Source organism: Wyeomyia smithii, chromosome 3 (assembly GCF_029784165.1).
Source record: "Wyeomyia smithii strain HCP4-BCI-WySm-NY-G18 chromosome 3, ASM2978416v1, whole genome shotgun sequence".
Lineage (NCBI taxonomy): Eukaryota > Metazoa > Arthropoda > Insecta > Diptera > Culicidae > Wyeomyia > Wyeomyia smithii.
The window spans coordinates 19,819,478-19,845,571 of record NC_073696.1 but is presented as its reverse complement, the minus strand read 5'-3'; the positions used below and the strand labels follow the sequence as shown (position 1 = coordinate 19,845,571).

The 26,094-nt window shown below is 40.1% G+C and overlaps 2 protein-coding genes across 2 annotated transcripts in view; both read right to left on the bottom strand.

The window, feature by feature from the left end:
- Positions 1–12,161, bottom strand: part of LOC129732508 (protein sickie-like) — a 477,819-nt gene extending 465,658 nt beyond the window's left edge. The window contains exon 1 of the mRNA XM_055693445.1: positions 10,870–12,161. The gene's annotated coding sequence lies outside the window, so the exon portion shown is untranslated. The remainder of the gene's footprint in view (positions 1–10,869) is intronic.
- Positions 3,631–5,262, bottom strand: LOC129728169 (uncharacterized). Its single transcript, XM_055686587.1, has one exon. It carries the CDS (start codon positions 5,260–5,262, stop codon positions 3,631–3,633), a length of 1,632 nt encoding a protein of 543 aa, XP_055542562.1.
- Positions 12,162–26,094: the final 13,933 nt, after the last annotated feature.

Sequence of the window (26,094 nt, the reverse complement as noted above, 5' to 3'; positions counted from 1 at the left end):
AAATTAGGGACATATGTACGATAAACTGCTCACTCTTGGTTCCAGAGGTATCATTCGAAAACGCGAATTCCGGTTGAAAGAGCAAACTTGAGCAATGGGAATCACTTCTAAAGTTTGAAGGATATTCCAAATAAGGGGAAAAAGTGAAATTCAGAGAGGTACTTTGGGGTACTTTTTTGGCGATCGATTTTAAATCGAAAGTGTCTTTTTTCTTCAAACATAAAGAAGCATGACCAAGAAGCCTTTTACTTCCAAGTGCGCTACGTTGTGTCTCAATAGTAACATGTAAAATGTAGTAGTTACATGCCACTACCGTTGCCATATTGATTTTTACTTGAAAAGATATAGAGTATATTAAAAAATTAATTTGAAAACTATGAGAATTTTTCAAAAATAACGTATCTTTTGAATAGTTGAAACCATTTCACAGTAGATGCATTTCATAATCGTATGGGTGAACTTACGAGGTTAATAATATCATTACAGTACGTCTCAAACATGTATAAAACATATCAGCATATAAAATTGGTTCAATAGGAAATCAACTTTTTTGATTTTTGTCTATGGAACGTTGCACTGTGTGGCGTAGTTAAAGGGAGGGGAAATTACAACAACCGTCATTATTTTTGAACCGTCTAATAGTTCAACTTGAAAATTTTGAAGATATGTTTCTAATATATTAGTGTCGCTTCATTCCACTAGCGTGTGCAAGGGGAGGGGAGGGAGTTTAGTTTTTCGTATTTCAAATTAGTGATTGTTAATATTTATCATCATTTATTTTAATTGCAGGGTGTATTAGGTCTTAAGGGTGTTTTATTGATGTTGGTTTCCAACGGATTTTCTTCGTTTTAACAACAAAGAGAGAGTTTTAACAACAAGTTGAGAAATTAGTTATGCCTCTATCAATGTGCGGCAAAATTGTAATTATATCACGTGAACTATTGAACTGTTGAAAAATGTGGAGACATATTTTGAACTCAACAGGCTAATATTGGTATTTTTGAAACCGAGGTAATATCTAAAGGCCGGAAATCAACCCGAATCCAAGATGGCGACTTCCGGTTTCAGAAAATTATCAAATACCGCTCATTATGGTTTGTTATGAAATCAAAATAATACCCAGCCACCGAAAACCGGCTCCAGACAGCATTTTAAAATTCAAACTGACAATTTCCAGTTTACAGAAAACAGCTTGAAATGACCGAATACCACCCAAGATCGGTACTTTTGGAATCGAGTTAATGCCCAGAGACCTGGAATAAACTCTAGATACTATTTTGAAATCAAAGATGGTGACTTCCGGTTTCCGAAAAAGACCAAATATCACCCAATATGGGCACTTCTGCAATCAAGATGATGCACATAGGCCAAAAATCGTCCCTAGACGCCATTTTGAAATTTGAAGTGGCAACTTCCGGTTGCTGGAATACAGCCCAAAATAGTCATTCCAGAACCGATATAAAATACAGGATGGCGACTGTCGAGACAATGGACTGTACTTAAATCACTACGGGAACATTCCGGATGGTTCTATCACTTCACAGGATTTTCGGATGAAGAACTTCCAATTATTTCACTCAAACTTATATTATACTTAACCATTTACACTCTTTCAAAATTTAAACACGAATGAATCTATCTCTACTGCCACTGTCCTATTCATAGCACTTGTAGTATTATTTCCTTTGAGGTCGGTACACATTTGTTACCTAAGTTTTTCTGTTATATTTAGCGTGCATAAACATTCCGTCTTACTTTAAGCGTGTACCGTTCCGTTTCTTTCCGTTCCGTTCTATTGGCAGCGCTGATTTAACTGTCAGAGTTGCGCGCCAAAATACTTGTCTCACGGGCGTATGAGTGAAAGAGAAAACACATTACTAACCATAGAAAAATTCAATGTATATACGACTGACGCGACGTACAGACGCTGATATAAAATTGTTCAATATAAACGTGTTTTCTAATTTTTGACCCGCCATACACTGTACTAATTTCTAGAACATTCGAAACGGAAAACTAAAAAAAAAACTATGAAGGAACGTATTCACCATCTGGAAAACTCGAGAAAATGCTCCAACAGGAAGCGGCTGTCAAACACATCGAGCTGTCAAAATTTGCGTTTGCGTTGACGAGGGGTAAACAAAACCGAAATTACATCGAGCTGAACCGGTTGGCTCGAACATTCTCCCCCCGGGACTCGTCGATTTCAGTCTCGGAAGCTTGTAGATTATCCAAAATTGGCAGTGGAGCAAGTGTATGTATTGGTCGCATCAGTAAACCAGCCTTGGTTCGCAGTTCCACCGTCCTCACCATGTTGTCTAATCCCGGAAAGGTGTTTTCCACCTTTCCCATCTTCCAGAGTTGCGGAGGCAGATTGTCTTTTTTAATGAGCACAATCATTCCCTTTCGAAGGTTGGCATGCTTACGAGTCCATTTGCCTCGGACTTGTAATTCCACTAAATATTCACGGGACCAGCGTTTCCAAAACATCTCCCTAAGATGTTGTACATATTGCCAACGAGAGAGGCGGTTGCTGGGGATTTCATCATATGTTGGCTCAGGAATTGCATTCAATGGTCGGTCAATTAGAAAATGACCCGGAGTGAGAGGTTCCAAATCTGCCGGGTCGTCAGATGAAGCATATAAGGGTCTTTAGTTCAAAAGTGCTTCGTTTTGGCACAGTAAAGTCGAAAACTCACTCATTGTTAATAAAGCTGACTGACACACCTTCCTCAAAATCGTCTTAGTGCTTTTCACGCCTGCTTCCCATAGCCCACCCATGTGTGGTGCATTCGGCGGAATCATTCTCCAACGAATTTGACGAGAATGACAAAGTTCAAAAATTTTCTTCTCAGTTGCTGCCTAAAAAGTTCATATAATTCATGCAGCTCATGTTTTGCTCCGACAAAATTTGTTCCATGGTCAGAATACACATCTTCGGGAAGTCCACGTCGAGAAACAAACCGAACCAATGCACTCATAAACGCCTCGGTTGAAAGGTTCTCTACGGCCTCGAGATGAATCCCCTTTGTCACCAGACACACAAATACACATATGTAGCCCTTGACGGGAGCAGTCTTACGACCTGTTTGCTTTATAAAAATGGGTCCGGCAAAATCAACACCCACCTTTTGGAACGCTGGAGCTCTATCACACCGACTTGCAGGCAGGTCACCCATGAATTGATTGGCAGTTATTGGTTTGCACTTGAAACTCGTGACGCAATTTCTGCTCACTTTGCGAAAAGTGGATCGTGGATTCAGAATCCAGAACTGTCTACGCACAATAGCCATAAGAGCAGATGGGTCCACATGGAGATTCTCACGATGAATAGCCATTATAAAATTTTGAACCACCATATTATGACCAGGTAAAATTAACTGGTGTTCACCTTCATCAGTCAAACTCGAATGACGTAATCTACCACCCACTCTCAACAGCCCGTTATTAATTATTGGACATAAGTTTCAAATATGCTTGCAAGGCTTACCTGCCTTCACTCTTTCAATTTCATCAGCTAGACTTTGAAATTGTAACACACGAACTATGGTAGTCATTGCCGACCGCAATTCCTCCACTGTAGGATATCGCTGAATAACACGATTCATCTTAACCTTTTCTCTGCAGTTTTCATAAAACCGCAATATGTACGCCAACACTCGTTGCAATTTTTTTAAACGATTCATATTTGAAGAAAATTGGTAGAACATCCATATTAACCACTGCTTGTACAGCGGACACACATTTCAATTCGGGAATATCTTCATCAGCTAACTTCTCTGGAGAATCTATTTCGTACATCTCGTCTCGTAAAAATCTCGGGCCGTTCCACCAAAGGTCATTACTTAATAGCTTATCAGCGGATTGACCACGAGACACCAAGTCTGCAGGATTTTCATTCGTATTAACATACTTCCATCGAAATTGTTCACCGCTCTCTTTAATTTCACGCACACGATTTGAAACGTACAAATCTAGTTGACTGGGATTTTTCTGCAACCAAGCAAGCACGATTTGGTTGTCAGACCATAAAATTATTTCGTTTAATGCAGTGTTTAGTGCGGAGAGGATTTTCTCCACCAACCGGACTAACAAACCGGCAGCAAGCAATTCTTTACGAGGGATGGTAAGTACATCCTTCGGCACTATTTTAGATTTAGCGCATAACAATTTAACATCGATTTTTTTTTCAGGCACAAGGGATCGTATATAAACACACGCTCCATATGCGTACATCGAAGCATCAGCGAAGCCGTGCAACTCGAACACAGCGGCGTCGGAATTCACTATTTGACGAGGAATACGAAGTTGGCTAACACCATCAATGGCCCTAAGGAAAGTTTCTACTTCATTTTTCAACTCACCGGTGATACTTTCATCCCAATTCAGTTTTGCTTTCCAGATTCTGTGCATCAAGAGTTTTCCGATCACGATGACCGGTGCCACTAAGCCAAGCGGATCGTACATATGTGCGATTACCGACAAGAGGTGTCTCTTTGTAGGCGTCTTTTTATCATCCGATGGTGCCGAAGAAAATATTAATTCATCCGACGCCGGGTTCCACATCAAACCCAACGTTTTGATTGCTTCTTCTGCGCCGATACAGACGAGTTCCTCACGGTCACATTGAGGGATCTTTTCCAAAAGTTTGGGACTATTCGACGACCACTTATGTAGGTGAAAGCCACCGGCGGACAACAGCTGGACCAACTGCTCTTGTGCTGCGGACGCCGTGCTGAGATCATTGAAACCGAATAATGCGTTGTCTACGTAGCAATCCTTCTCGATGATGTCAGCAGCCATAGGATATTTGGCTCTCTCGTCGATTGCCAACTTTAGCAGAGCTCTTGTTGCCAAAAACGGAGCGGATGCAGTGCCATAAGTGACGGTAGTCAGCTCAAGCACACGAAGGCGACACGATGGATCAATTCTCCAGAACACACGTTGTAACGGTGTGTGACACTCGTCGACGATAATTTGCCGATACATCTTTGTAATGTCGGCAGACAAAACATAACATGGCTCACGGAAACGAAGGACTATGGATTGCAGGTCGCTCTGGTTAATAGCACCTACTTTTAAAACATCGTTGAGGGAGCGTCCAGAGACCTTAGCTGAAGCATCAAACACTACCCGACATTTGGTGGTAGTATTCGACGGTTTTAAAACAGCATGGTGAGGTAGGTACCATTTCACAATACCCGGCATGTCCTTATTTTCGTCTATTTCTTTACAGTGACCAAGGTCCTCATATTCAGCCATGAATTCTGTATACTGTTGCTTTAATTCTGGTTGCTAAGCAAGTCTTTTTTCCAAAGCAAAAAATCTTCTCAAGGCCACTTGTCTTGAGTCACCAAGTTTATCCAGCGTGTTGCGGAGTGGCAGTTGAACTACGTATCTACCCGTTGCATCACGCCGATGTGTGGCTTAGAAATGCAGTTCACATTCTTGCTCTTCAGTGCAAACCTTAGAAGCAGAATGCACCTCTTCCACCTCCCAAAAACGTTGTATCAACGAATTCAAATCATCCACATTGACGGAGTGTTAGTAAACTGTCTGTTCTGCTGTCGTATTCACATCGCAGCAACCACCAACGACCCAGCCGAGCATTGTTTCTCGCAGAATAGGGTAATTATCAGCTAATATAATTTCACCTGGTAGCAGTAACTTGAGGAACCATTGGTTTCCTAGCAACAAATCGATTTTTCCACTCTGATAAAATTGTGGATCTGCAAGACGTACTCCGGACGGCAAATTCATGGCACTTATGACCACGCTTGAAGATGGCAAGTCTGCCGTAACCTGATCCGTGATCAAGCAACTGACGTTGGCTTCAAAATTAGAGTACCTGGAACGGATTTTGAGGACGCAACTACCCAACGAACGGCTCTTTATGTTGTTAATGCCTGCCACTACTATATTGGATGGATTCTGCTTCAAGCCTAATTTTTCCATCATTGTTTGCTTGGGAGGCTGAGTCAAGTAAAACTCTGCAGGGGCGGGGGTTGTTATTTTTATCGATGACATCCACTACAGCTGTCAGCAATAATACTTGCTGCAGCGGTCTAGTTTTTACGGATGAGCAGGTGGCGCTAGTTACTTGTGGAGGCTGCTGCTCTTTTTCCTGCTGAGCAGGGAGTTCTGGTTCCTGTTCGTTTGCTGATCGCTGCTCCTCTAAATGGAGCAGACTATGATGGCAACGTTTGCACTTTGTGCAGAATTTGGCAGATTGGCAATTACTACTGTGATGACCTTTTCTTAAACAATTGAAGCAAACGTTTTTCGAGCGTACCTTCTTTAATCGTTGCGGTACGGAAAGTGACTTAAACTCGGAACAGGTAAAATTTGGATGTCCTTTTCCGCAAAAGTCGCACTTAACCTCTACTTCGCTGGACGTGAGTGCTAAAGATTTTTGGTGATTCAATTTAGCTGGTGCTAATGTTTTGGCCTGACTTGGAGGTAACTTAGATACTTCACAGCGTTCTAAAACGAAGCATTGATCTTTCAGAAACTTTAGGGTATCAGCGTAATTTGGTAACTGGCCATGAGCAATGGTTGATTCCCAACGTCTTCGGGTTTCCTTATCCAAGGAATTTGCTAGCAGATGGACACAATCTGCTCGGATACCCCGGTAAACTCTTGCTGAAGGAATTTGAGGCTTTCTACGTGTCGGGAACACTCATCCACCAGGTGTCTCAATTCACTGTGGTTTTCTTTCGACATCCGCTTGAGGTTGGGCAGTCCGTGTATATGGGTATCAATTGAATGGCGCTTATTCTCGTATCTTTCTTCTAGCATCTTTCAGGCATGAGCATAGTTGCCTTCATTAATAGTTTTGGCATCGATTAAACCGGCTGCATCACCCACCAATGACTTATCAAGGTGGTAAAGTTTTACAGCAGGTGGGTCGGGGGTTTTATCAACTAAATCCTTGAACATTGCCTTAAATTTTGGCCAGCTTTCGTATCGGCCATCGAACGTAGGAATTGGCATTCGGAGGGACTGCTGGACCACAACGGGTGCCTGCGGAACTGCTACGGCATGCAGTTGACTGGCATTTACGTTTGCAACTTGAGAACCACAATTGATTCTAGCAATTTGCTCTTCGAGCAATATGGATACTTCGTCGTAGAGGTTATCGAATGTTTCATAGTGTTCGTCATGCGACTCACGATCATCGTCACTAACTAGCGTCATTATCAGATCATGTATAGCCAGATACTCTTTGTAAGCAGCTTCTAGCTTACGTGAATAAACCTTCACTTGTGCTTCAGTCAGAACAAGCGTATTGTCATCGGTCTGGCAAGTATTAAATATTTTCGTTACCTTACCTTTTGCAACGCCGCGGCGGTGGATGAGTGTGTTAAGTTGCTCCATGGCTTGCAACTTTTCCTTCAATTTCAACTTTCTTTTCTGGCGTTTGCTAAGGGGAGTAGAGGATGACGAAGCTGATTGCCCAAGTGCGTTATCAGCTACGACAGGACTCTGCGGATGCACAGAAGCACTTCCGGACATACCACCTAAGACGCAAACTAGTTCCAAACCTTATGCTTGGAACGGGAACGGAACACAGCCAAGTCTGTGCTCACGGTTACTAAAGTTTGCGCCTTTTGCAATATTAGCAGATAAATTATCACTGCACGATCTTCGATTTAAAAGCCATCGACTCTGTACACTTCAAGATGGCTACTTCAAATTTTTCAATGGCTTCGCACTAGCACGTGCGTTCACTTATTTGGTGCCCAATTTCACTGTTCTTTTAATAGTCTATCGTTCACATGGCTCACACACGCGGAACCACCGGAATACCAAATTTATTCCCGATATCCGGTTCGAAGGACCAAATTATGTCGAGACAATGGACTGTACTTAAATCACTACGGGAACAATCCGGATGGTTCTATCACTTCACAGGATTTTCGGATGAAGAACTTCTAATTATTTCACTCAAACTTATATTATACTTAACCATTTACACTCTTCCAAAACTTAAACACGAATGAATCTATCTCTACTGCCACTGTCATATTTATAGTACTTGTAGTATTATTTCCTTTGAGGTCGGTACACATTTGTTACTTAAGTTTTTCTGTTATATTTAGCGTGCATAAACATTCCGTCTTACTTTAAGCGTGTACCGTTCCGTTTCTTTCCGTTCCGTTCTATTGGCAGCGCTGATTTAACTGTCAGAGTTGCGCGCCAAAATACTTGTCTCACGGGCGTATGAGTGAAAGAGAAAACACATTACTAACCATAGAAAAATTCAATGTATGTACGACTGCCGCGGCGTACAGACGCTAATATAAAATTGTTTAATATAAACGTGTTTTCTAATTTTTGACCCGCCATACACTGTACTAATTTCTAGAACATTCGAAACGGAAAACTAAAAAAAAACTATGAAGGAACGTATTCACCATCTGGAAAACTCGAGAAAATGCTCCAACAGGAAGTGGCTGTCAAACACGTCGAGCTGTCAAAATTTGCGTTTGCGTTGACGAGGGGTAAACAAAACCGAAATTACATCGAGCTGAACCAGTTGGCTCGAACAGCGACTTTTGGTAAAATCTCCCAGCTGGTCTCGAGGTACGATGCTGGCCTAAGAAGCCAGTCATCGTATGTTCGAGTCCCGGCTCGGGAGAAACTGTTAGTGTCAGTAGGATCGTAGCGCTAGGCCCGGACCCCTGACGCCATTTTTCAATCCGAAGTGGCAACTTCCGGTTGTGGGAAAAAGGCCAAAAATATTTATTTCGTAGTCAAGATTATGCCTGGAGACCGGAGAAGAAATCCAGACGCTTTTTTGCAACTCAAGATGACGATTTCCGGCTACTAGAAACTACCAAATACCACCCAATATTGGTGTTGCAAAGAAGCTAAAAATTGACTACAGACGCTATTTTTAAATCAGAAATTCTAACGTTAGGATGCTGGAAAACAGCCAAAAATGATCTTTCCGGAATCGATATGATACGAAATTGGAAATCAAATCCAGATGCCATTTTAGAATCCAAGATGGTGATATCCGGTTTCCGCAATACCGGATACCAGGCGCTAAATTCAAGATGGTGATTTTCGGTTTCTGAAAAACACCCAAAATGATGGGTGATAGTTATAGACATTAATATGTTAATACAAGATAATCCATCATAGTTATTGAACTTATCTTTTGTAATCGTTCTTGAATGCAATAATGCAAGCCATATTACAAACAGCTTTATGTAGTTCTACGTCAAATTTGCGGTTGTGGCTTTGAACACAACATTAGAAAATAAAAATCTCATTAAAATTAAAATAAATTGGACTTTTACCGATACTATTGATTCAGCTGATTCTGAAATACAATCAAGTTTTTTTAAAGTTTTTTTTTCACGCTTTTTTACTACGTATACCCCACGTTAAAAACACTGACTGTATAGGCACCAACATTTCTATTACTAGATTATCTTATAATGAGTTGTGATAGAAATCGAAACATTGTAGAAACATGATTTAGGAATGTTAATATTTAATCAAAATTATGTACACTCGATAGATAGGCGGTTGCCGTGAACTTAGTAGCGCAGCAACGCGGCCGGGTATCAGCTAGTTTGTTAATTTTTTAATGTCTTGTTAAGTTGATTATTAATGCATTGACAATTTATGCTCTAGCCGAAGAGTCACTTTGCAGGGAAGTGGCTCTCGGTAATGTTAGTGTATAATTTGTGCAATTATACAATTGTGCTGAAAAAATGCTCTAGGATGCAAATTAAAAATTAGATGAATATCAATTTTAACCTATTAATTGAACCATTTTTCCAAACGAAGTTTTTAAAATAATCAATGCATTCCGCGCAATCAGCGTAGTATCCATATGAAAAAACTCTTCCCACTAGTGTTCTTTTTTGAAATGCGATAAATTTCCGGATATTAATGAGGTTAGTAATAAATTGCTGAGCAAAATTTAAAAAAAAAATCTGTTCGAAATTGGGTGCCGGTGAAGAATCTGTATCAACTAGTTCCAGAGAACTGTTCATTTGAAAATTTCGTAGACACTTTTAGTAGTTCTTTGAAACAATGCTCTGCTCTATTTCTGTCCCTAAGGTAAATTAGCATAAGCAAAATTAAACTTATTGACACTATATCATATTGTACTTTTAAAATCCACAGAAGACCTTTTCGATCTTATACCAAATCTTGAACCAAATGAAGCCATTTTGTTTGTATGCAGATTTCACTGAAAATTATAAGTTGACGATTCAAAATGAGATTTAATCACACTATTATACATAGCAAATTGTCATTATTAATTCGATCTACTATTATGTCAACTATTATCGATGGTTTTTGTATTTATTTCAAACTCTTTGGAATTATACAAAATAGCAAACACAAACTTCGACCTGGCTGGCGACTTGACCTGGCGACCTGGTGCTGGCTCCAGCACTGCACGACACAGACGAATTCAAAATGATATCAACTACCAGAAACAAGTAAAATGAGGATATAAACTAACAGATTCTAAATCTATTTTGTGAAGAAATGTAAGACTTTTCATACTTTTTTGTTATAAAATGAAGAAAAAAAAGTTCTCTGCAATGTCGATTCCCGCCCTTCTCCATTGTATTTTTCTTCTTCAGTCAAAATCCTGGAGCAAAAAGGAGGGGCTATACATTCTTGTTTTTCTTGATAATTTTGAAGAAAAAAAAGACAAACCTATTGCTTTACCTCCTCCTCGCGGAGAAAACTTGGAAAATTGATCTTTAAACTATCAATACTGCTCATCTACATGCACAATTGGCATAAACTGCATTGAATACTTAAAAATGAATCTGTTTTTTAACTATATTTAATAGTATCATCGTTAAAAACTTCAAGTATATATATCATTACCTAAACTAAACCGATGATGCAGTATTCCGTATCAGCTAACTAATCCTCGACAATCGACGATTCGCTTCTCTACCTTCACTGATTTAATTGAGTAGCTTCCATATGGTAAGCAAAACATTCACCCAATCAAACGTATTGCACTTGATTCTGTTGCCTTTTAGCTATCACATAAATTTTGAGACCAATCACCAACACAGTGATGACGAACACACTGTTTTCACTGTTGCATATTATCGATACATTCCTGAATTCAACATTGAACGATCAGCTTGGGATAGGTCCAACCGATCGTTTCTACACTGCTAGTACAACCGCCGTCCTCCAACCATTGGCCCGTAGTCAACCGTGAGCACGCTATCCAGACAAAAACTGGCACGTCTAATAACAAATCATATTTTATTTGTTTTGATTTTCCATCGCCAGTCGTCTCCAAGACACGAAGGGAATTCGCCTCCACTTGGAACACTCCCGACTCGTATCGATATGTGCACTAAACAAACAGACATAAATTTCCGCTTTTACTTCGCAACCAAATAAAACACTTCACTTGACTGCAAAACCGCTGACAACACAAACTTCGACACCGTTTACTTCAATCTGTCGGTCGTGATCAACCTTGAATTTGCTTTCAGCTTCAGCACTCAAAAGAAAACCTCTTTAATCTAAAATTTTGCGTGCTGCCGTACGGTGGAATCCTCTTCACTCGGTGGAAGGAGGTAGTAAGCACTTTTCCCCTCCTCAAAACTTTGGACACTTCTTTTGGCCCTGGCACTGGTAATCCAATTTCGCCACCGGCTTTTCACATAAACGTGCTATCGGCAACGACGACGGTTTGACTATCCTCGGAGCATCCTCCTACGATACCGGCGGTGGCAGCATCTGGACCGAATCCGACACTAACGGCATAATCATCGTCTCCCTCGTGACCGAACTGCACCCCTTCGCAGCAGCAGCTCATTAACCACTCGAAACACGTTCGCTGCCGTTCCGCGCTCAACAGAACGCATCCCCAGCCCCACAGCAGCCACCCGATTCTAGTGTTGCCCCAACCGCCGCCGTTGCTGCTGCTGCACATGTTCGAGCGCCACGAGCCACGACCGGGAGAAAGAAACCAAATCCAAAAGAAAAATCCACGGTGTCACACACTGCTGCTACTGTCCATTCTGCGGTGTCAGGTGCAAATTTCACCCAACTCCTAGTTTTCTAAGCCACCACCCGTCGAACGAAGATCAAATGATTAACACCACACCGACGCAACCCTCGAGGAAAACCACATCCTTACCGACCGACCGCAGATTCGCTACTAGGTGGCCACTAACCGCCGAGGACAGTGAAGCTATTTTCCTGCCATCGGCCGGATCCGGGTGAGTTCCGTGTTTATGTTGCTCTCCCTGTTTCGGGACTGGAGAGGCACCCAACTTCCTTCCGGTTTTGGGTTGGTTTGATTGCTGACCGGGTGGCGGGTGGCGAGTGTTGCTGTGTAAACAGAGAGTGAGTTCCAGCCGTTGTGGCGTTGCAGTTGGAAACGGAGTTTGTTCACGGAGTGTGGCGTGCTATAAAATGTTCGAATTCGTTTGTTTCTGTGCCTGACAAAAAGCAAGCTATAAATTTAGAATTGAAAAAGTTTATTATAGCGTCGTGGTTTAGCTAGTTTCCACTAGGGTATTGACATAATTTTATTTTCAACAAAGTAAGCGCAGGAAGATCCAACATGTATGTATAATACAATACATGATGTATTGCATGAAGGCCCGAATTCACACACGGCGTGACAACGCCATTCTGACGAAATTTGTCGTCAGTACCCTCTTGATACCTTGTAATTCTAGCCTTCTAGCATCTACCACCTTCCACTCGTCTGCAAGGAAGGCGCAATCGCGCCGTTCTTGTCGTCATGCTATTTAATTTTTGTGACGTTCTCACGAAAAGCGGTAAGAAGGCGCGATCGGCAAATGTCACATTTTTTGCTATTGTTTTAATTATACCTACTTGTTTTCGGTGCGGTTTCAATTTGTTCTTGGTTGTCTAATTTTGTGGTAATTTTATGAAATGGAGGTTATGGATGTGGATACCTGCTATTCGGATTTAGGTGAAGTGTTTGAGAGCTACGGCGATGTGTCAGTATATACTGAGCATTTGCCGAAAAAAATCAAGCAAATGCAAGCAACATCATCCTCTCGGAAACCGGTCGGCAAGCGCGCTCATATAAACCGGGATAACTGGAACGACGAGTTGGTGTCAGCGCTGATCGCACAAGATCGCACAAGTTGCATCCAGGTTTATTTTTTTGCATATTGAATAGTTTCGCCCAGCTTTCGGAACAAAAATTTCAAAGATTCGACGTGGGTAAAGGTTCGCACCGATGGCAATCTGACGACCATCGGTGATGTTGAATGTCGTCGCAAATGACAGCATTTGTGTAAGAACAACAGCAAACTAGCGAATGCATACTATAGGGTTACCATTCGGTCGGAGTTGAAAATCAGGACAACTTTTTTCTCGGTACAAATTTGATATGAGGCGTTTTCTTTTTTTGAGGTATCAATAAATAAAACTCGTAATTTGAGATTTGCACTTCATTAGGCGTTATTAGATACCTAAAAAATGCAGCACACGTAAACGGTTTAAAATTGGGTCCTAATGTTTTTTAGGCTTTTTTTTCTGATTTTTATATATCAGTTGAAAGAGTGCGATGTTCTGAGCAAGACATGATTTAAAAAAATGTGTATTGTTGTCTTTCGATTTTTAAATGAAGAATAACAAACTGCTCGAAATACCTTAAATGACAGTTCTCCCATATACCGTACGTGTGCGCAATGTCATTTAAGACCTTTAGACCAGTTTTTTATTCTTCATTCAAAAAGCGAAGGAAAACGATAAACATTTTTTTAAAAATCACTTTTTACTCAGAAAACGCGCCTTTTTGAATGATATTTAAAAACTGGTATCCAGCTTTTTACGCGCCATAATGGCGGACGCTAAAACACAATGTTCGTATTAACTCACCCACCCTTTTGACAACTCTGCTTACGTCAATTTGAAGTCTAACAAATTTTATCATAAGAGAAATAAATCTTGCAACATATGTGTTGCAAATTTCTTAGAAATCCTAAAACTGACGTTAGCAGACAGGTTCGCACTGCTTGTACGTTTGTTATTATGGTTGTTTCTCAAGCCGCAAATGTCGGTAGAGATATCAAGTGATTTTTATTCTTATATGAAGGAATGACAATCGCGACACTAGAGCTACCGGTCGGATAACATTTGTTTTTCACGCCTTTTGACCCGGATTGCATCCAAGTTGCGACCGATCGAACATACATATAACTGTCAAAAGTTGAAAACATACTGAAATCAGCTGATCGAAACTGTCTCGTGGATTGCCTTATTAAGAACACGCATCATAGCGACCGCCATTATGGTACATAAAAAGCTGGATAGCTTTGAGACCCAAAAGTCAGATAGTTAAAGGTTGCAACGACTAGACAATTTTAAAAATTCAACCATAGAAAAAAAAATCATTCAAAATGAGTCTGTTTCTTTCCAGAGTCAAAGTTAAAGTACTGAACAATCTTCAACATTTCTGAACATCCAGAAAAATCAGGACAAATGCTAAAATATTTAAAATAAATCAGGACGCTCCAAACGGGTCTCAAAATCAGGACATGTCCTGCTAAATCAGGACGGATGGTATCCCTAGCATACTATAATGACCCGGGTTAAATGCGCAAGGACAAATCGCGCAAGGACTTGCATGCAAGTCAGCTTTCAAGTTACGTAGTGAAAATAAATTCAAAATTTCTTTTAATTGAAAACGATCTCTAATACATCAGAAAACTGTTAAAAAAACCAATTTCACTTTCATCTGCAGAATTTATTAAAGAAATTTCTGGTAGCGACCACAAACATTGAGAGTGTAGGTCACAAGTAGAGTAGGCAAATTATTGAAAAAATTGAATTTCCCAAGAACGGCCGGCCTAGCGGAAAATTGAGCTAGTAGCTCATCTCAAGGAAGCTGGTAATAACACCTTTAATTGTGGTTTCACAAGTTCGATCCTGACGATCATAAATTTACCGAAGCAGGCGCAACACATTTTTCACAGAGCACAAAATTCGATGATAATAATTAATTTTTACGATTTGCAATCGATCGTTTGTAAGTCTTCCGATGATAAAATAGTATACTGAACACTTCTGACTTTGGCAGATAACGCTTGGACGCCATTATATACCAGTGCAGCCAACTTGGAATGAAAATCGTAGAAATCACTTCTTTTTACCGTTGGAACTGATTCCAACATATTGAGTAAATTGGAAAACTTATCGACGAAGTCCATCGTTTAGTACAATGGACACTGGAACAATGTAGAAGGTTAATTTACGATGAAAAGGGTTGTTAAACGCAAAGAAGTAAAACATAACCTAACACCCGTTGGTTAAAAAATTCGAATACACTTTAAAACTGCGTTAAGAAAAGAAAATACATGATATTGTTTTCTGAGTCAGCCGGACGCGAACTTCGAGATTCAAGAGGAGATCAAGCAAGAGCTAGAGGACATGATGATCGAAAAAGCGATACGGAAGTAAGAAGAGCCAACTCCGTAGGTAGATAACTTCCTAGTGGTCGGCCAGGATAAGAAGATTCGCCTGTGTATTGATTCGACGAAAATAAATAAGAATATCCTGTGTAGATCTTTCGCGATAATTGTGGAAACTGCAGAAAGAATCTAGAGCCAAACATCATTTGCTTACGAAACAGCGTGAGATCATTCTTGCTGCTGCAATAAGGACACCCTTGAAGGCTTATGCCTTCAAAGCTCTAACGCCGTTTTACCTTAAAAGAGAAGAAAGCGTTCAAAGTAAGACTCGTATGTCAGAAATTCCATTCGTACATCTTCGGAAGGCCAGAAGCAATTGAAACGGACCATGACCCTCAGAAATCAATTTCTAGGAAACCTTTGGATAAAGCTTCTCCGAGACTTAAAGGATTATAAAACATTGGGCCCAGCGTTAAAGGAGAGAACGTACCGATTGCTGATACGCTGAACCGTGACGTCAACAACCCGAAAGAGATCAACGCGAATGAGTTGGGAGTGCATATAGTGTTCAGCGTGACGAAGCCATGAATGGAACAAATTGTTGTTGAAACCGAAAGATCTGAAGTGATGTTGAAGTTGGTTCGCTCCCTAAACGAAAGATGGCCAGAAGAAGTCTCACGGGTCGATGCTGATCTTCGTTCGTATTGGAATTCCAGAGATAAGTCGTCTTCGTTGGAAGGTATAATCTTCAAGAATTGCATCTCAATACCGGAAACACTTGGAAGTAAGTATTGGAACTGACGGACGTGCCCTAGTTACTTTGGAACTTAGTCTTTGTCTTTGTCAACGGTTATTTAAACAGTTTGCAGCAACTTGGGACTTTGAACACGTGACGTTAACCCGTACTACCCGCAAAGCAACGGGCTAAGTTAGAGAGCACTTCAAACAGCCAAGAATATCCTTAGGAAAGGCTTTGTCTAGCTTGACTTACTCAGCTACCGGTAGGAATACCTGAAAGCAGACAGTTAGAAACAAAAGGACTACTACAATTGAGACGCTAGGAAACGGAAATGGAAGTGTTGATGTCAAATAAGCTGACGAACACTTGGGAATCCTCTAACGGTATCGTCACTAAAACAAACCCACTACTGTTTATTATGTGTTCTTTTGAATAAAAATACAACTTTATTTTGGAGAAGTTACCTTCTATGTAAGTTTTTACAACTTTACTACTATCATATTTGCCGTTGGAGTTTTTCACGTTCCTTGACTTCTAATCATAAGTAACCCAAATCCCTTTTTTAATCATTTTCAAAGTATGCATTCGCTTGAAAATCACTTACCGGGTAACTTTTAATACCAAAGCAAGCTGTTCTTGCGTTTGGCTTGAATCATGATTGAACAATTGGTTGGTAAATGATATCCCTACCTCCTCGTGCCACCATTCGGGATACGAAAAACCAAGCGAAGATCATGGTAACCAACCCGTGGTGAGACCACGGTCGCATGCTGACAGGGCAGCAGAAATCCCAACTTTTCTGAGCGTCTTTTTCCAAAATAGGGGCGGCACACAACAGCGTCTGATACGAAGCAGCGGCTGAATTAAGAAACGTGTTTTCATGAATGCTATATCCAAGATGGCAATCCCATCACGAGATTTGGTAGCGTGGCTTAGCTTAGCTTGACTGACTGCACATATCAATGGTTGCACTCCGTTATTGATCCGAATCAGTAAAATTGCACAGTGAATCAAATCAATGGGGCTGGGAGTGACCGACCATTGTACAAGTTTTAGTGACTCAATACTTTGAAGGGTCAATAACGATGCCGGCCACGTCCTTGCAATCAGGTGGGCTGAGGGAAAGGATGTTAGTGTGACCCTTGCTATTTGGAGACCGTGTCAACCTCTGTATCTCCACAAAGGCCACAGGAAGGAGGTTTTTGTTAGTAGGGAAGGGTAAGTTGGATCAGGATTCACTTTGATAAGTGATGCGATCATATTTATAATTTATACCCGATTCGATTATACTATTTTCGGTTTATTCCCCGTTCAGTCGGCTGATTAGAGATGCACACTAAGCTTATTTATATTCATTACTGGTTTAAACTAACAGACATTAATAATGCTGTGAGGTCCTCGCGTGAGCGATTTATTTTACTAGAGCACAAAATTGTCTGATTCAAGGCCGATTTAAACCGAAAAAAACGGTATGCTGTTGGGGACACTCAGTAAGCTCAGTAAGTGGCATATTTCAGTCAACTGCAAAATACTGTACTACACGATGTGGATCTGATTTATACTGAAGACTCCTGCAGCCACTCAAAAATTTGTGGGGTTTACTGAAGAGGACTACAAGTTGTCATATTTAATTTTTAGAACCGAATTAAACCAACAAACTCCAAATTTATTGTTGGGACCACACACGAGTGTGTGTGTGTGTGTGTGTGTGTGGAGGGGGGGGGGGTTAGTCTAGTAAATATTACAAGTGTATTAGATTCTATGTTTTGAATCCGGTTCAAACCAACATTCAGAGATGTTGTTGAGACCAGGCACACGTGTGCGTGTTTTTTTGACGTAGAATTACGTCTTACGGCAACATAAACAGGGGACGAATTTCAATACAAAGATCCAATTTCAAAAAACCAAAAACATCGAGATCGTCACGAAAATTGTCCAATTTCAAGCGTTTTAAACTCAGTCAGTTTCCAACCGATTTCCGTCCTTTTTGCAGCAATCAATTGGAAAATCATCTAAGCACCCGTCCAAATGCAGAAAATTGTAATCCGATTGTTCGAGCTATTGCACTATTGAAAATTGTCAAGCCTTGTCGAACGCAAATGTGGACCTCTGATTGGTCGCACAATGCTCCTTTCCCTAATAAGGTCGACAGAATACACCTAGTTGACTAGGAATACGCGCTTTGTGTTTTATGTACAATTCATTCCATGGCTGTACCGATACCACACGGACGTTGGTTGCTGATCGTGACGAAGAAAGAATAGCCGGGTTTCAATTTCTGGCTGATCGCGCTGGGCGCGTTGATACTTAAGCATTCGTCTATCTGGCGGCTGTTATGGAGTTTCTGGTAGCTGCAGAATTGTTGGAAAAGGCAGGCAATTCTACTAAAGAAAACGGGAGAACTAGAATCATCGGCGAATGGTTATCCGAAATAATGATAATTGAACAAACTTGCCAGTGTTGTTACTGTTGTGAAATATAATAGCACCTTCTGGTGCTCTACAATTATATGATTGACTACAGTACGAGAATCATTTATATTTACTGCACTGTGCATTATTTGGAAAACATGAAAATAGAAAAAAATGATTTTTTTCCGAAAATAATTGTTATGTCACTAGAGTATGCAAATGCCAAGGTTTTTTTTTAACGAAATTAGCATCATTCTTTGACGTATTCCCAATGCTTGAATTCTGAAAGGAAAATGTCAGCTCAGAGATAGATAACCTTATTTTTTTTTTAATTTTGTCCATACGGAAGTACCTAGTACATACCGAAATACCTCCGTATGTACAAAATTAAAAAATGAATAAGGAGTATCTGTTTCTGAGCTGACAGTTTCTTTTCAGAATTCAAGCATTGGAAAAACGTCAAAGGATGTTGCTAATTTTGCTAAAAAAAACATTGGCATTTGCATACACTAGTGACATAACCATTAAATTCAGAAAAAAAAACAGTTTTTTCTATTTTTATGGTTTCCAAATAATGCACAAAGCCGAAAATATAAACGTTTTTCATACTTTTTGATGAAAAATCAAAAATCGTTTCGTTTCTGTACATCTTTTTAGAAAAAAAACATGAAAGAACGCCGAAAAACAAAAAAAAACTAATTTTTTTACCCACGCCCAAGCCTTTAAGAGACTGCAAGAAACTAGTGAAACCACCTAGGGAAGCTAGTACTAATCCCCATCTTCCGAGTGAAGACTGTTGTTTTTGCAGCTTTTTGTAGCTTTTCAAGAAATTTTATTTTGAAAAAGTGCATTTTTTATCTCAAATGTCCTAAACCCTATGAAAAAACTGAAAATTTGCCCGAGGTATGTTCGGAAAAATGATGTATTTTTTAAATATGAAAAAATGTCTAGAGCATAGTAGGCCTCTAAAATCACTCCAGAAAAATTTATTTGGTATTTTTCGATTTCTAGGAACTTTAAGGATGTCTGTGTATAAAATTACCTGTACGTGGTCGATTTTCAAGAGATAGAACCAAAGTGTGTTCAGCAAAGTTTTTCTACATAAGATTGTCTACAAGTTTGCTGGAGACATCGTTTTGATTTGATAAGTAAATGAAAAAATTAAATTTCTATCTCACTTTTAAGTGAATTAATCAGAAATTTATTTGCATCAAAAGATGCCCCTTAAGATTTACAAAACATTGTCGAATACACTGTAGCATTTAAATGGCATTTTTATACTCAAAAGGCTGACGATCACGTTTTTCGCGTTTTAAACCACTGTGCGGGGACGGGAACATTTTCTTTTTTCAAGCCGCGCAACACGACACAATACATGTTATTTTGTTGTCTTTATGAGAGCTCTATCGGTCCGGCTCGACAGAATGTCCACAAGAAATCATTTTTGTACATCCGTGTTACGAAACTGAGACAAACTGTAGAAACTGGAAATAAAGGCGGAGCCTATCAAAAGATTGCTCTAAGCCAGAATGAATGAGATGTATTTTTCGTACATCAGTATAACGACATTCGAAATAAAATTTTTCGAACGTTGTAGAATGGTATAACTGGAAATAATTAAGTCACACCTCTTTTTCCAGTTATATCATTCCACAACGTTCGAAAAATTTATTATGTCAGGGCGGATATCGCACACTATCTAACCATGAAGCATTTATGCGATAATTGAATAAAAATTGCAATTGCTGCAATCGGCCTTTCTCAAGACTACTAAATGTATTTGGAAGAGCATAATGAATAATTATTATTAAACTGCAACTGTGATTTGATGCTGCTGCAATTGCAGTGTGATGTTCATTACGATTCGTTGATACTGTGCATAACCGGCGAAATATGCGAAACAAATCCCATTTCAAACAGAAAAGTTCGGCACGTTCTGCTCACGATGATGAGTCCGTTTCAGAAAATTCACAACACTTCATTAACAAGGATGTAACGTCTTAGAAAAGACGGTTATAGTTTGCCATCACAGCAGAATTTCGACCCTTATATACGACACGAGAACGAGAACACTTTCTTCTTTCAAGCCACGCTATATTGTTGACTTTATGAGAGTTCTTTCCGGTTTAGAGTAGAAAGTGAGCTCGTGATTGGATAGCCGCATCTTTTCCAATTGATCTTAATGTAATTTTTTCACTGGTTTTACTGGAAAGATAAGCCAATCGTTTTATCAAAAGTTTGGTTAATACTTCACCAATCAATCAAAAAATTAGTGTTCAGGATCTGTTTAGTAAACGTAATACACATGCTCATAGCACGTACGATTCTACACTATACCATCTTGTTCTTCCTGTGCTTAAGTTGTAGAAAATGTAAGTAAAAGTCAATTTACTAAGTTTTCACCATTACAAACCAGTCACTTCTTACAGAATCTCGATCATACGCATGGTTCATAACAATCTACAGAAGGGGGGTTTGGCCGATTGAGGGTTCCGGCCTTCCTCCGGTAAAGCTATGTCTTCTTACAGCTCCAAGAAATACAAACAATCTTTGTATTAATGTACTTGACCGAGGATTCCGACGATACCTTCGCAAAATGAAAATTCTTTCTGCTTTGTTTCAAACATTCCACAAGGCTGAAATCGTAAACTGTTACTGCACAGTTCAATTGCCTGGTAAATACAACAGATTTTAAACATTTATGAATTGATTAATACGATTTCTACTCATTTTTAATTTTCCTTTCAACAGAGTCAGCATGAGCACGTCAATTAGTGCACTTTCGACGAAGAATTAATCTTACGGCATCACATATAGGGGTACAAATTGTAAAACCGAAAACATCGAGAGCATCACGAATATTGCCCACTTTCATATGTTTTAAACTCAGTCAGTTTCCAACGGATTTCGTATATTATTTTTAAGCAAAAATAATATACGAAAAATATACCGCTTCACACCATTAAATTGATTAACCCTAATCGAGTGTATTTCCAAAGGTATTGCAAAAAATTTATTGACATAAGACAGGCTGTCGTAATTCTACGTTAAACTTGCGGTCGTATCTTATAAACAACCTCTTCAACTTTTTTCACATAATTTAGAAATTTGTCTATGTTCGGCTGGGTTATATCTAAGGAACCGAAGAAAAAATATTATTCGAGTCGCAAATAAGAGAAGTCACACGAAACGGTACAATGTTACATTGAAGTGATAAGTTTTTACGCGATTTTTTCTCATATAAATCGTCCTTCGGGATATCACATTCAGTCAATTGTATTTAAATAGTTATACTGGGTAAAATTACAATAACGCGTGCAAAAATCGTTATAAACCGACCACTGCGAGGGTAAACTTGAACGCATTAAACGAATATGTTGGTTTGCGTAAATGAACTAAATCACCTATTGAATCCAGAAGTTGGCAAAGTTCCATGCATCCAAAGCCGAAAAAAGCAAAGCCTTGGTACTACATTCCGTATCGGAACTCGACCTTCTGTTTATTATATACAGACTTCGCAGCCAACTGTTAAGTGTACAGGACAATTGTGGGGCTAGCGCTACGATCAAACTGACACTAACAGTTGCTCCCGAGCCGAGACTCGAACCTATGACGACTGGCTTGTTAGGCCAGAATCGTACCTCAAGACCAGCTGGGGGAAGCCTAAAATTCCAACAAAATGCGAATTTGCATATAAAACAGTTAGGAAATTTTTTCAAATGCCAAAATTGTCATTATTAGCATACCACCAGCATGGATTCGTTTCATCTCAATTTACGAATAGTCACTCAAAAATCATTATTTGTTCAAAAGCTAGAGAATCACGAAATAAAACTTGACAAAATACCCACAACACATGCCAAAGTTTTAGTTACTTGAAACTTTTGTTTTTATTTAATATTTCACGGAAGATAGGAAAAATCTACTTAAGATCCAAAAAAGAACCAGTTAACCTCTGGCAAAATTATGAATAAATGTTTTTGTTAATCTGAACACATTGCACTTATCTTATACATTCAGCGAACAAAGCATTCCGTTACTTTTTTTCACCACTCGCACACAAACAAATACACCGTATCCTTGGTGATGTTTTGCACTTTCGAGGAAAAGCGCTCCGCCACCTGGATCATGGATCAAGTCTGGCACAACGTTTACTAATCTTCACACATTTATGATTGCAGGTTCCCGGTCACGTCTTTTCTCACTTGGCACCAGTTTGCAGCTTTCATTTCGAACTACATAACAATATTCAAAACTAAATAGCACACTTTTTCTCTGCAGATGGACCTTCACGGTTCAAAAACAGTGACAAACGAAAAAGGTCCACGCACAACAGCGAACAAAATGAGAATTAACATTCTCTCCAAGTTTTTAAACACTTTAGCACGATAAACCGGAAAAGATTTGCGAATTTTCTAGAAATACACAAAAAAATCGCAAGCGAAATCTTTTTCACTCGCGGTCGCAGCTTGCTACGACCTACACGAGATTCAATCTAGAAAATATAACTGGCGACACTATACCTAGGCAACGAAAAGCGAACCACGAATGAAAACTTGGTGCTGGAACTGCAAGTCGCTTAATTTTGTTGGCGGAGATAGGGTGCTGCTTGAGCAGTTAGAACCCCGAAAGTTTGACATCGTGGCGCTCTGTCGAAAAGAAGAAAAGGTGTGGAGAATGTGTGGCGGCACAACCTACGAGCTGGGAACGGGTTTTTGTGGATGAATACAGGATCGCGTGATCAACCTGTTGAGGATTAAAAGATTCGAGGATTAAAGACCGTTTCATCAACTACAGCATCAACATCAACGTACACTCGTGAAGGACTCGTTCTACGCGCAATTGGAGGCATCGTTATCGGGGATATGAACGTCCAGGTTGGTAGAAAAGATCGGTGATAGGGCCTCACAACCTACACACCGACACTAACAACAACGGCCAATGATGCATCAACTTCGCAGCTTCTCGAGGCATGATGATTAGAAGTACTTTGTTTTCCATACAAAGCCACCTGGAGATCACCTGGCTACAAATTGACCACGGCCGGTTTTTTTCCAAACATCACAAATATATGCTCCCTCCGAGGTGTGGATATAACCTAGGACCACCACCTAGTAGCAGTACATGTGCGCTCAAAACTATCTACGGTATTTCACCCACGACAAAACCCTCCTCCTCGGGCCAGCATCCGGCATTTGCTCAACCCGCAAGCTACCGGGAAATGCGCGCGCTTACTTGAGTTGGTATTATCTTCCACGGAGAAACTTCGACTCTCGGGGCTCAGAGAGGTCGCACCCACAGCACTTAGTAAGGCAACGTCAAGCCGACAAAATGACTGATTTCCCGTCAAACCAGCAAGCGATAGATGAACCACGATTCTGAGGAGAATCAAACGCTAGCAGGAGGACAGGGATCGTGAAGAGCTGGAGCAACTGTTCTGGGCTAATGACACGCGCAAGTTTTACCGGAAGGTAAACCAATCCCGTAAGAGCTAGAGAACCCTGATCACAGGCGAGCGCGAGGCTGTCTACTACAGGTGAAAGCAGTTTTTCGATAAGCACCTCAATGGCAGAGCAATCGAAGGAGGCGGAAAGGAAGTTATCCGATCGGCTACAATCGGCAACTACCGTGGCATAACATTGCTCAACGCCGCCTGCGAAGTCATCTCCTAAATTTTGCTCTCTTTCTCCTCTAGCAAAAGGATTCGTAAGGCTTCACACAAGCACGCGCTACTACCGATCAAATCTTCACTTTTCGGCAGATCCTTCAGAAATGCCGGGAATACAACGAGCCTACACATCACATCTTTGTGAACTTCAAAGCAGTGTATGATGTCGATCGAGATGCACGACTACGGTTTTACGGATAAACTGATACAAATTATCGAAGGTATCTTGAATCGAGTGATGTTTTATGTGTGCGTATCGGGCACACTCTCTAATCCCTTCGCAGCGCGGTTGAGACAAGGAGATGGACTATTCTGCGCAATGTTCACATTGCTTTCGAGGTAGTTAACTCATAGGTTTCGCACACGACCTCGACGATATTATGACACACTTTGGGATGGCGAAGGCAATCTGCGATAAACTAAAAGTGGAGGCAGGAGAGTTGGGATAGAAATTATTGCATCGAAAACCAAGTACCTTTATAAAAGGGGAGAGGCTCGAGAGAAACCAATATCGGCCTCCGACGGACTTTTTTATGTCCAGCGACCGAAAGCCGTCTCATGGTTGTACGGTTATGACAGAAGTTAGAGAAAAGTTGTCAAGAGATCACTTTCAAGGAACTATCGAAACTTTCATTAAAAATATAAAAAAAATTTGGACCTGTCTAATTTTTTTATAAAAATAAGTTTTTTTAGATACAAAATCTAGTTGCGTACCTACATCTCTTCTCAGCAAATAAAAGTGAGCACTCTAAATCAGAAAAGAACTTCTTAAACACACAATTACAGTTACAATTACATTCGCTTTTAAAATAATTGAAATAGGCAAACAGCACTCCTATTATCAACAAAAAGTAGGAGGGTGGTATTCAAGACACGACCGCATGACGTTGACTACCGTATTCTTAAAAAAAAAAAAAATTCCATTGAAGCTAATAGTAGAGGGAATTGCAACGCTTCTTTTACAAAACTTCTGTAATAAAATTTCTAGGCTCCAAAAGGTACCAGTTTCCGATTATTCTCGTCCAGAATTCCAGCCATTTTAGTATTTTGCAGTAGCCATTTATTACTAACAGCCACCAGCATAACGGGTGAAACCGGCACGAGATGACCGGTACTATTTTGTCTTTCCTCCTTTCAGCTGCTAACACCTAGCGCTGTCGTGAAATTAACATCAACATAAACATGCATTTTTGCAAGGTTTTTTTCCGCTAGCAACAGCAATTGTAAAACATAAAATTCAACTAACCGCTTCTATTATAAAACTGCGAGGCACCAAAAGGTGCCAGTTGCCTATTTCTTGTTTACTGGTTTCCGTCCAGAATTCCAGCCATTTTAGTATTTTGCAGTAGCCACCAGCATCACGGGTCAAACCGGCACGAGATGACCGGTACTATTTTGTTTTTCCTCCTTTTAGCTGCTAACACCGAGCGTCCGTATGTATCCGGTACGGTTTAATAATGAAACTGATGGGGTGAAATGTTCGAACGATACGTTTTATACCAAGGCTTCGTCAGATAAATAGAAAGAGGGAGGGGCTACATAGATGATGGAATGGTAGAGACAAATGTTTCTTGAAAGCTGCGCCGGCCGCTGTCATAATATTAACACCAACACAAACATGCATTTTTGCAAGGTTTTTTCCGCTAGCAGCAGCATTTGGTAAAACAGAAAATTCAGTTAGCCGCTTCTGTACAAAATTTCGAGGCACCAAAAGGTGCCAGTTGCCGATTATAGTTTCCTGGTTAGTCCGTCCAGAATTCCAGCCATTTAAGTGTTTTGCAGTAGCCATTTACTACTAAAGCCACCAGCATTAAGGGTGAAACCGGCACGAGATGACCGGTACTATTTTGTATTTCCTCTTTTCAGCTG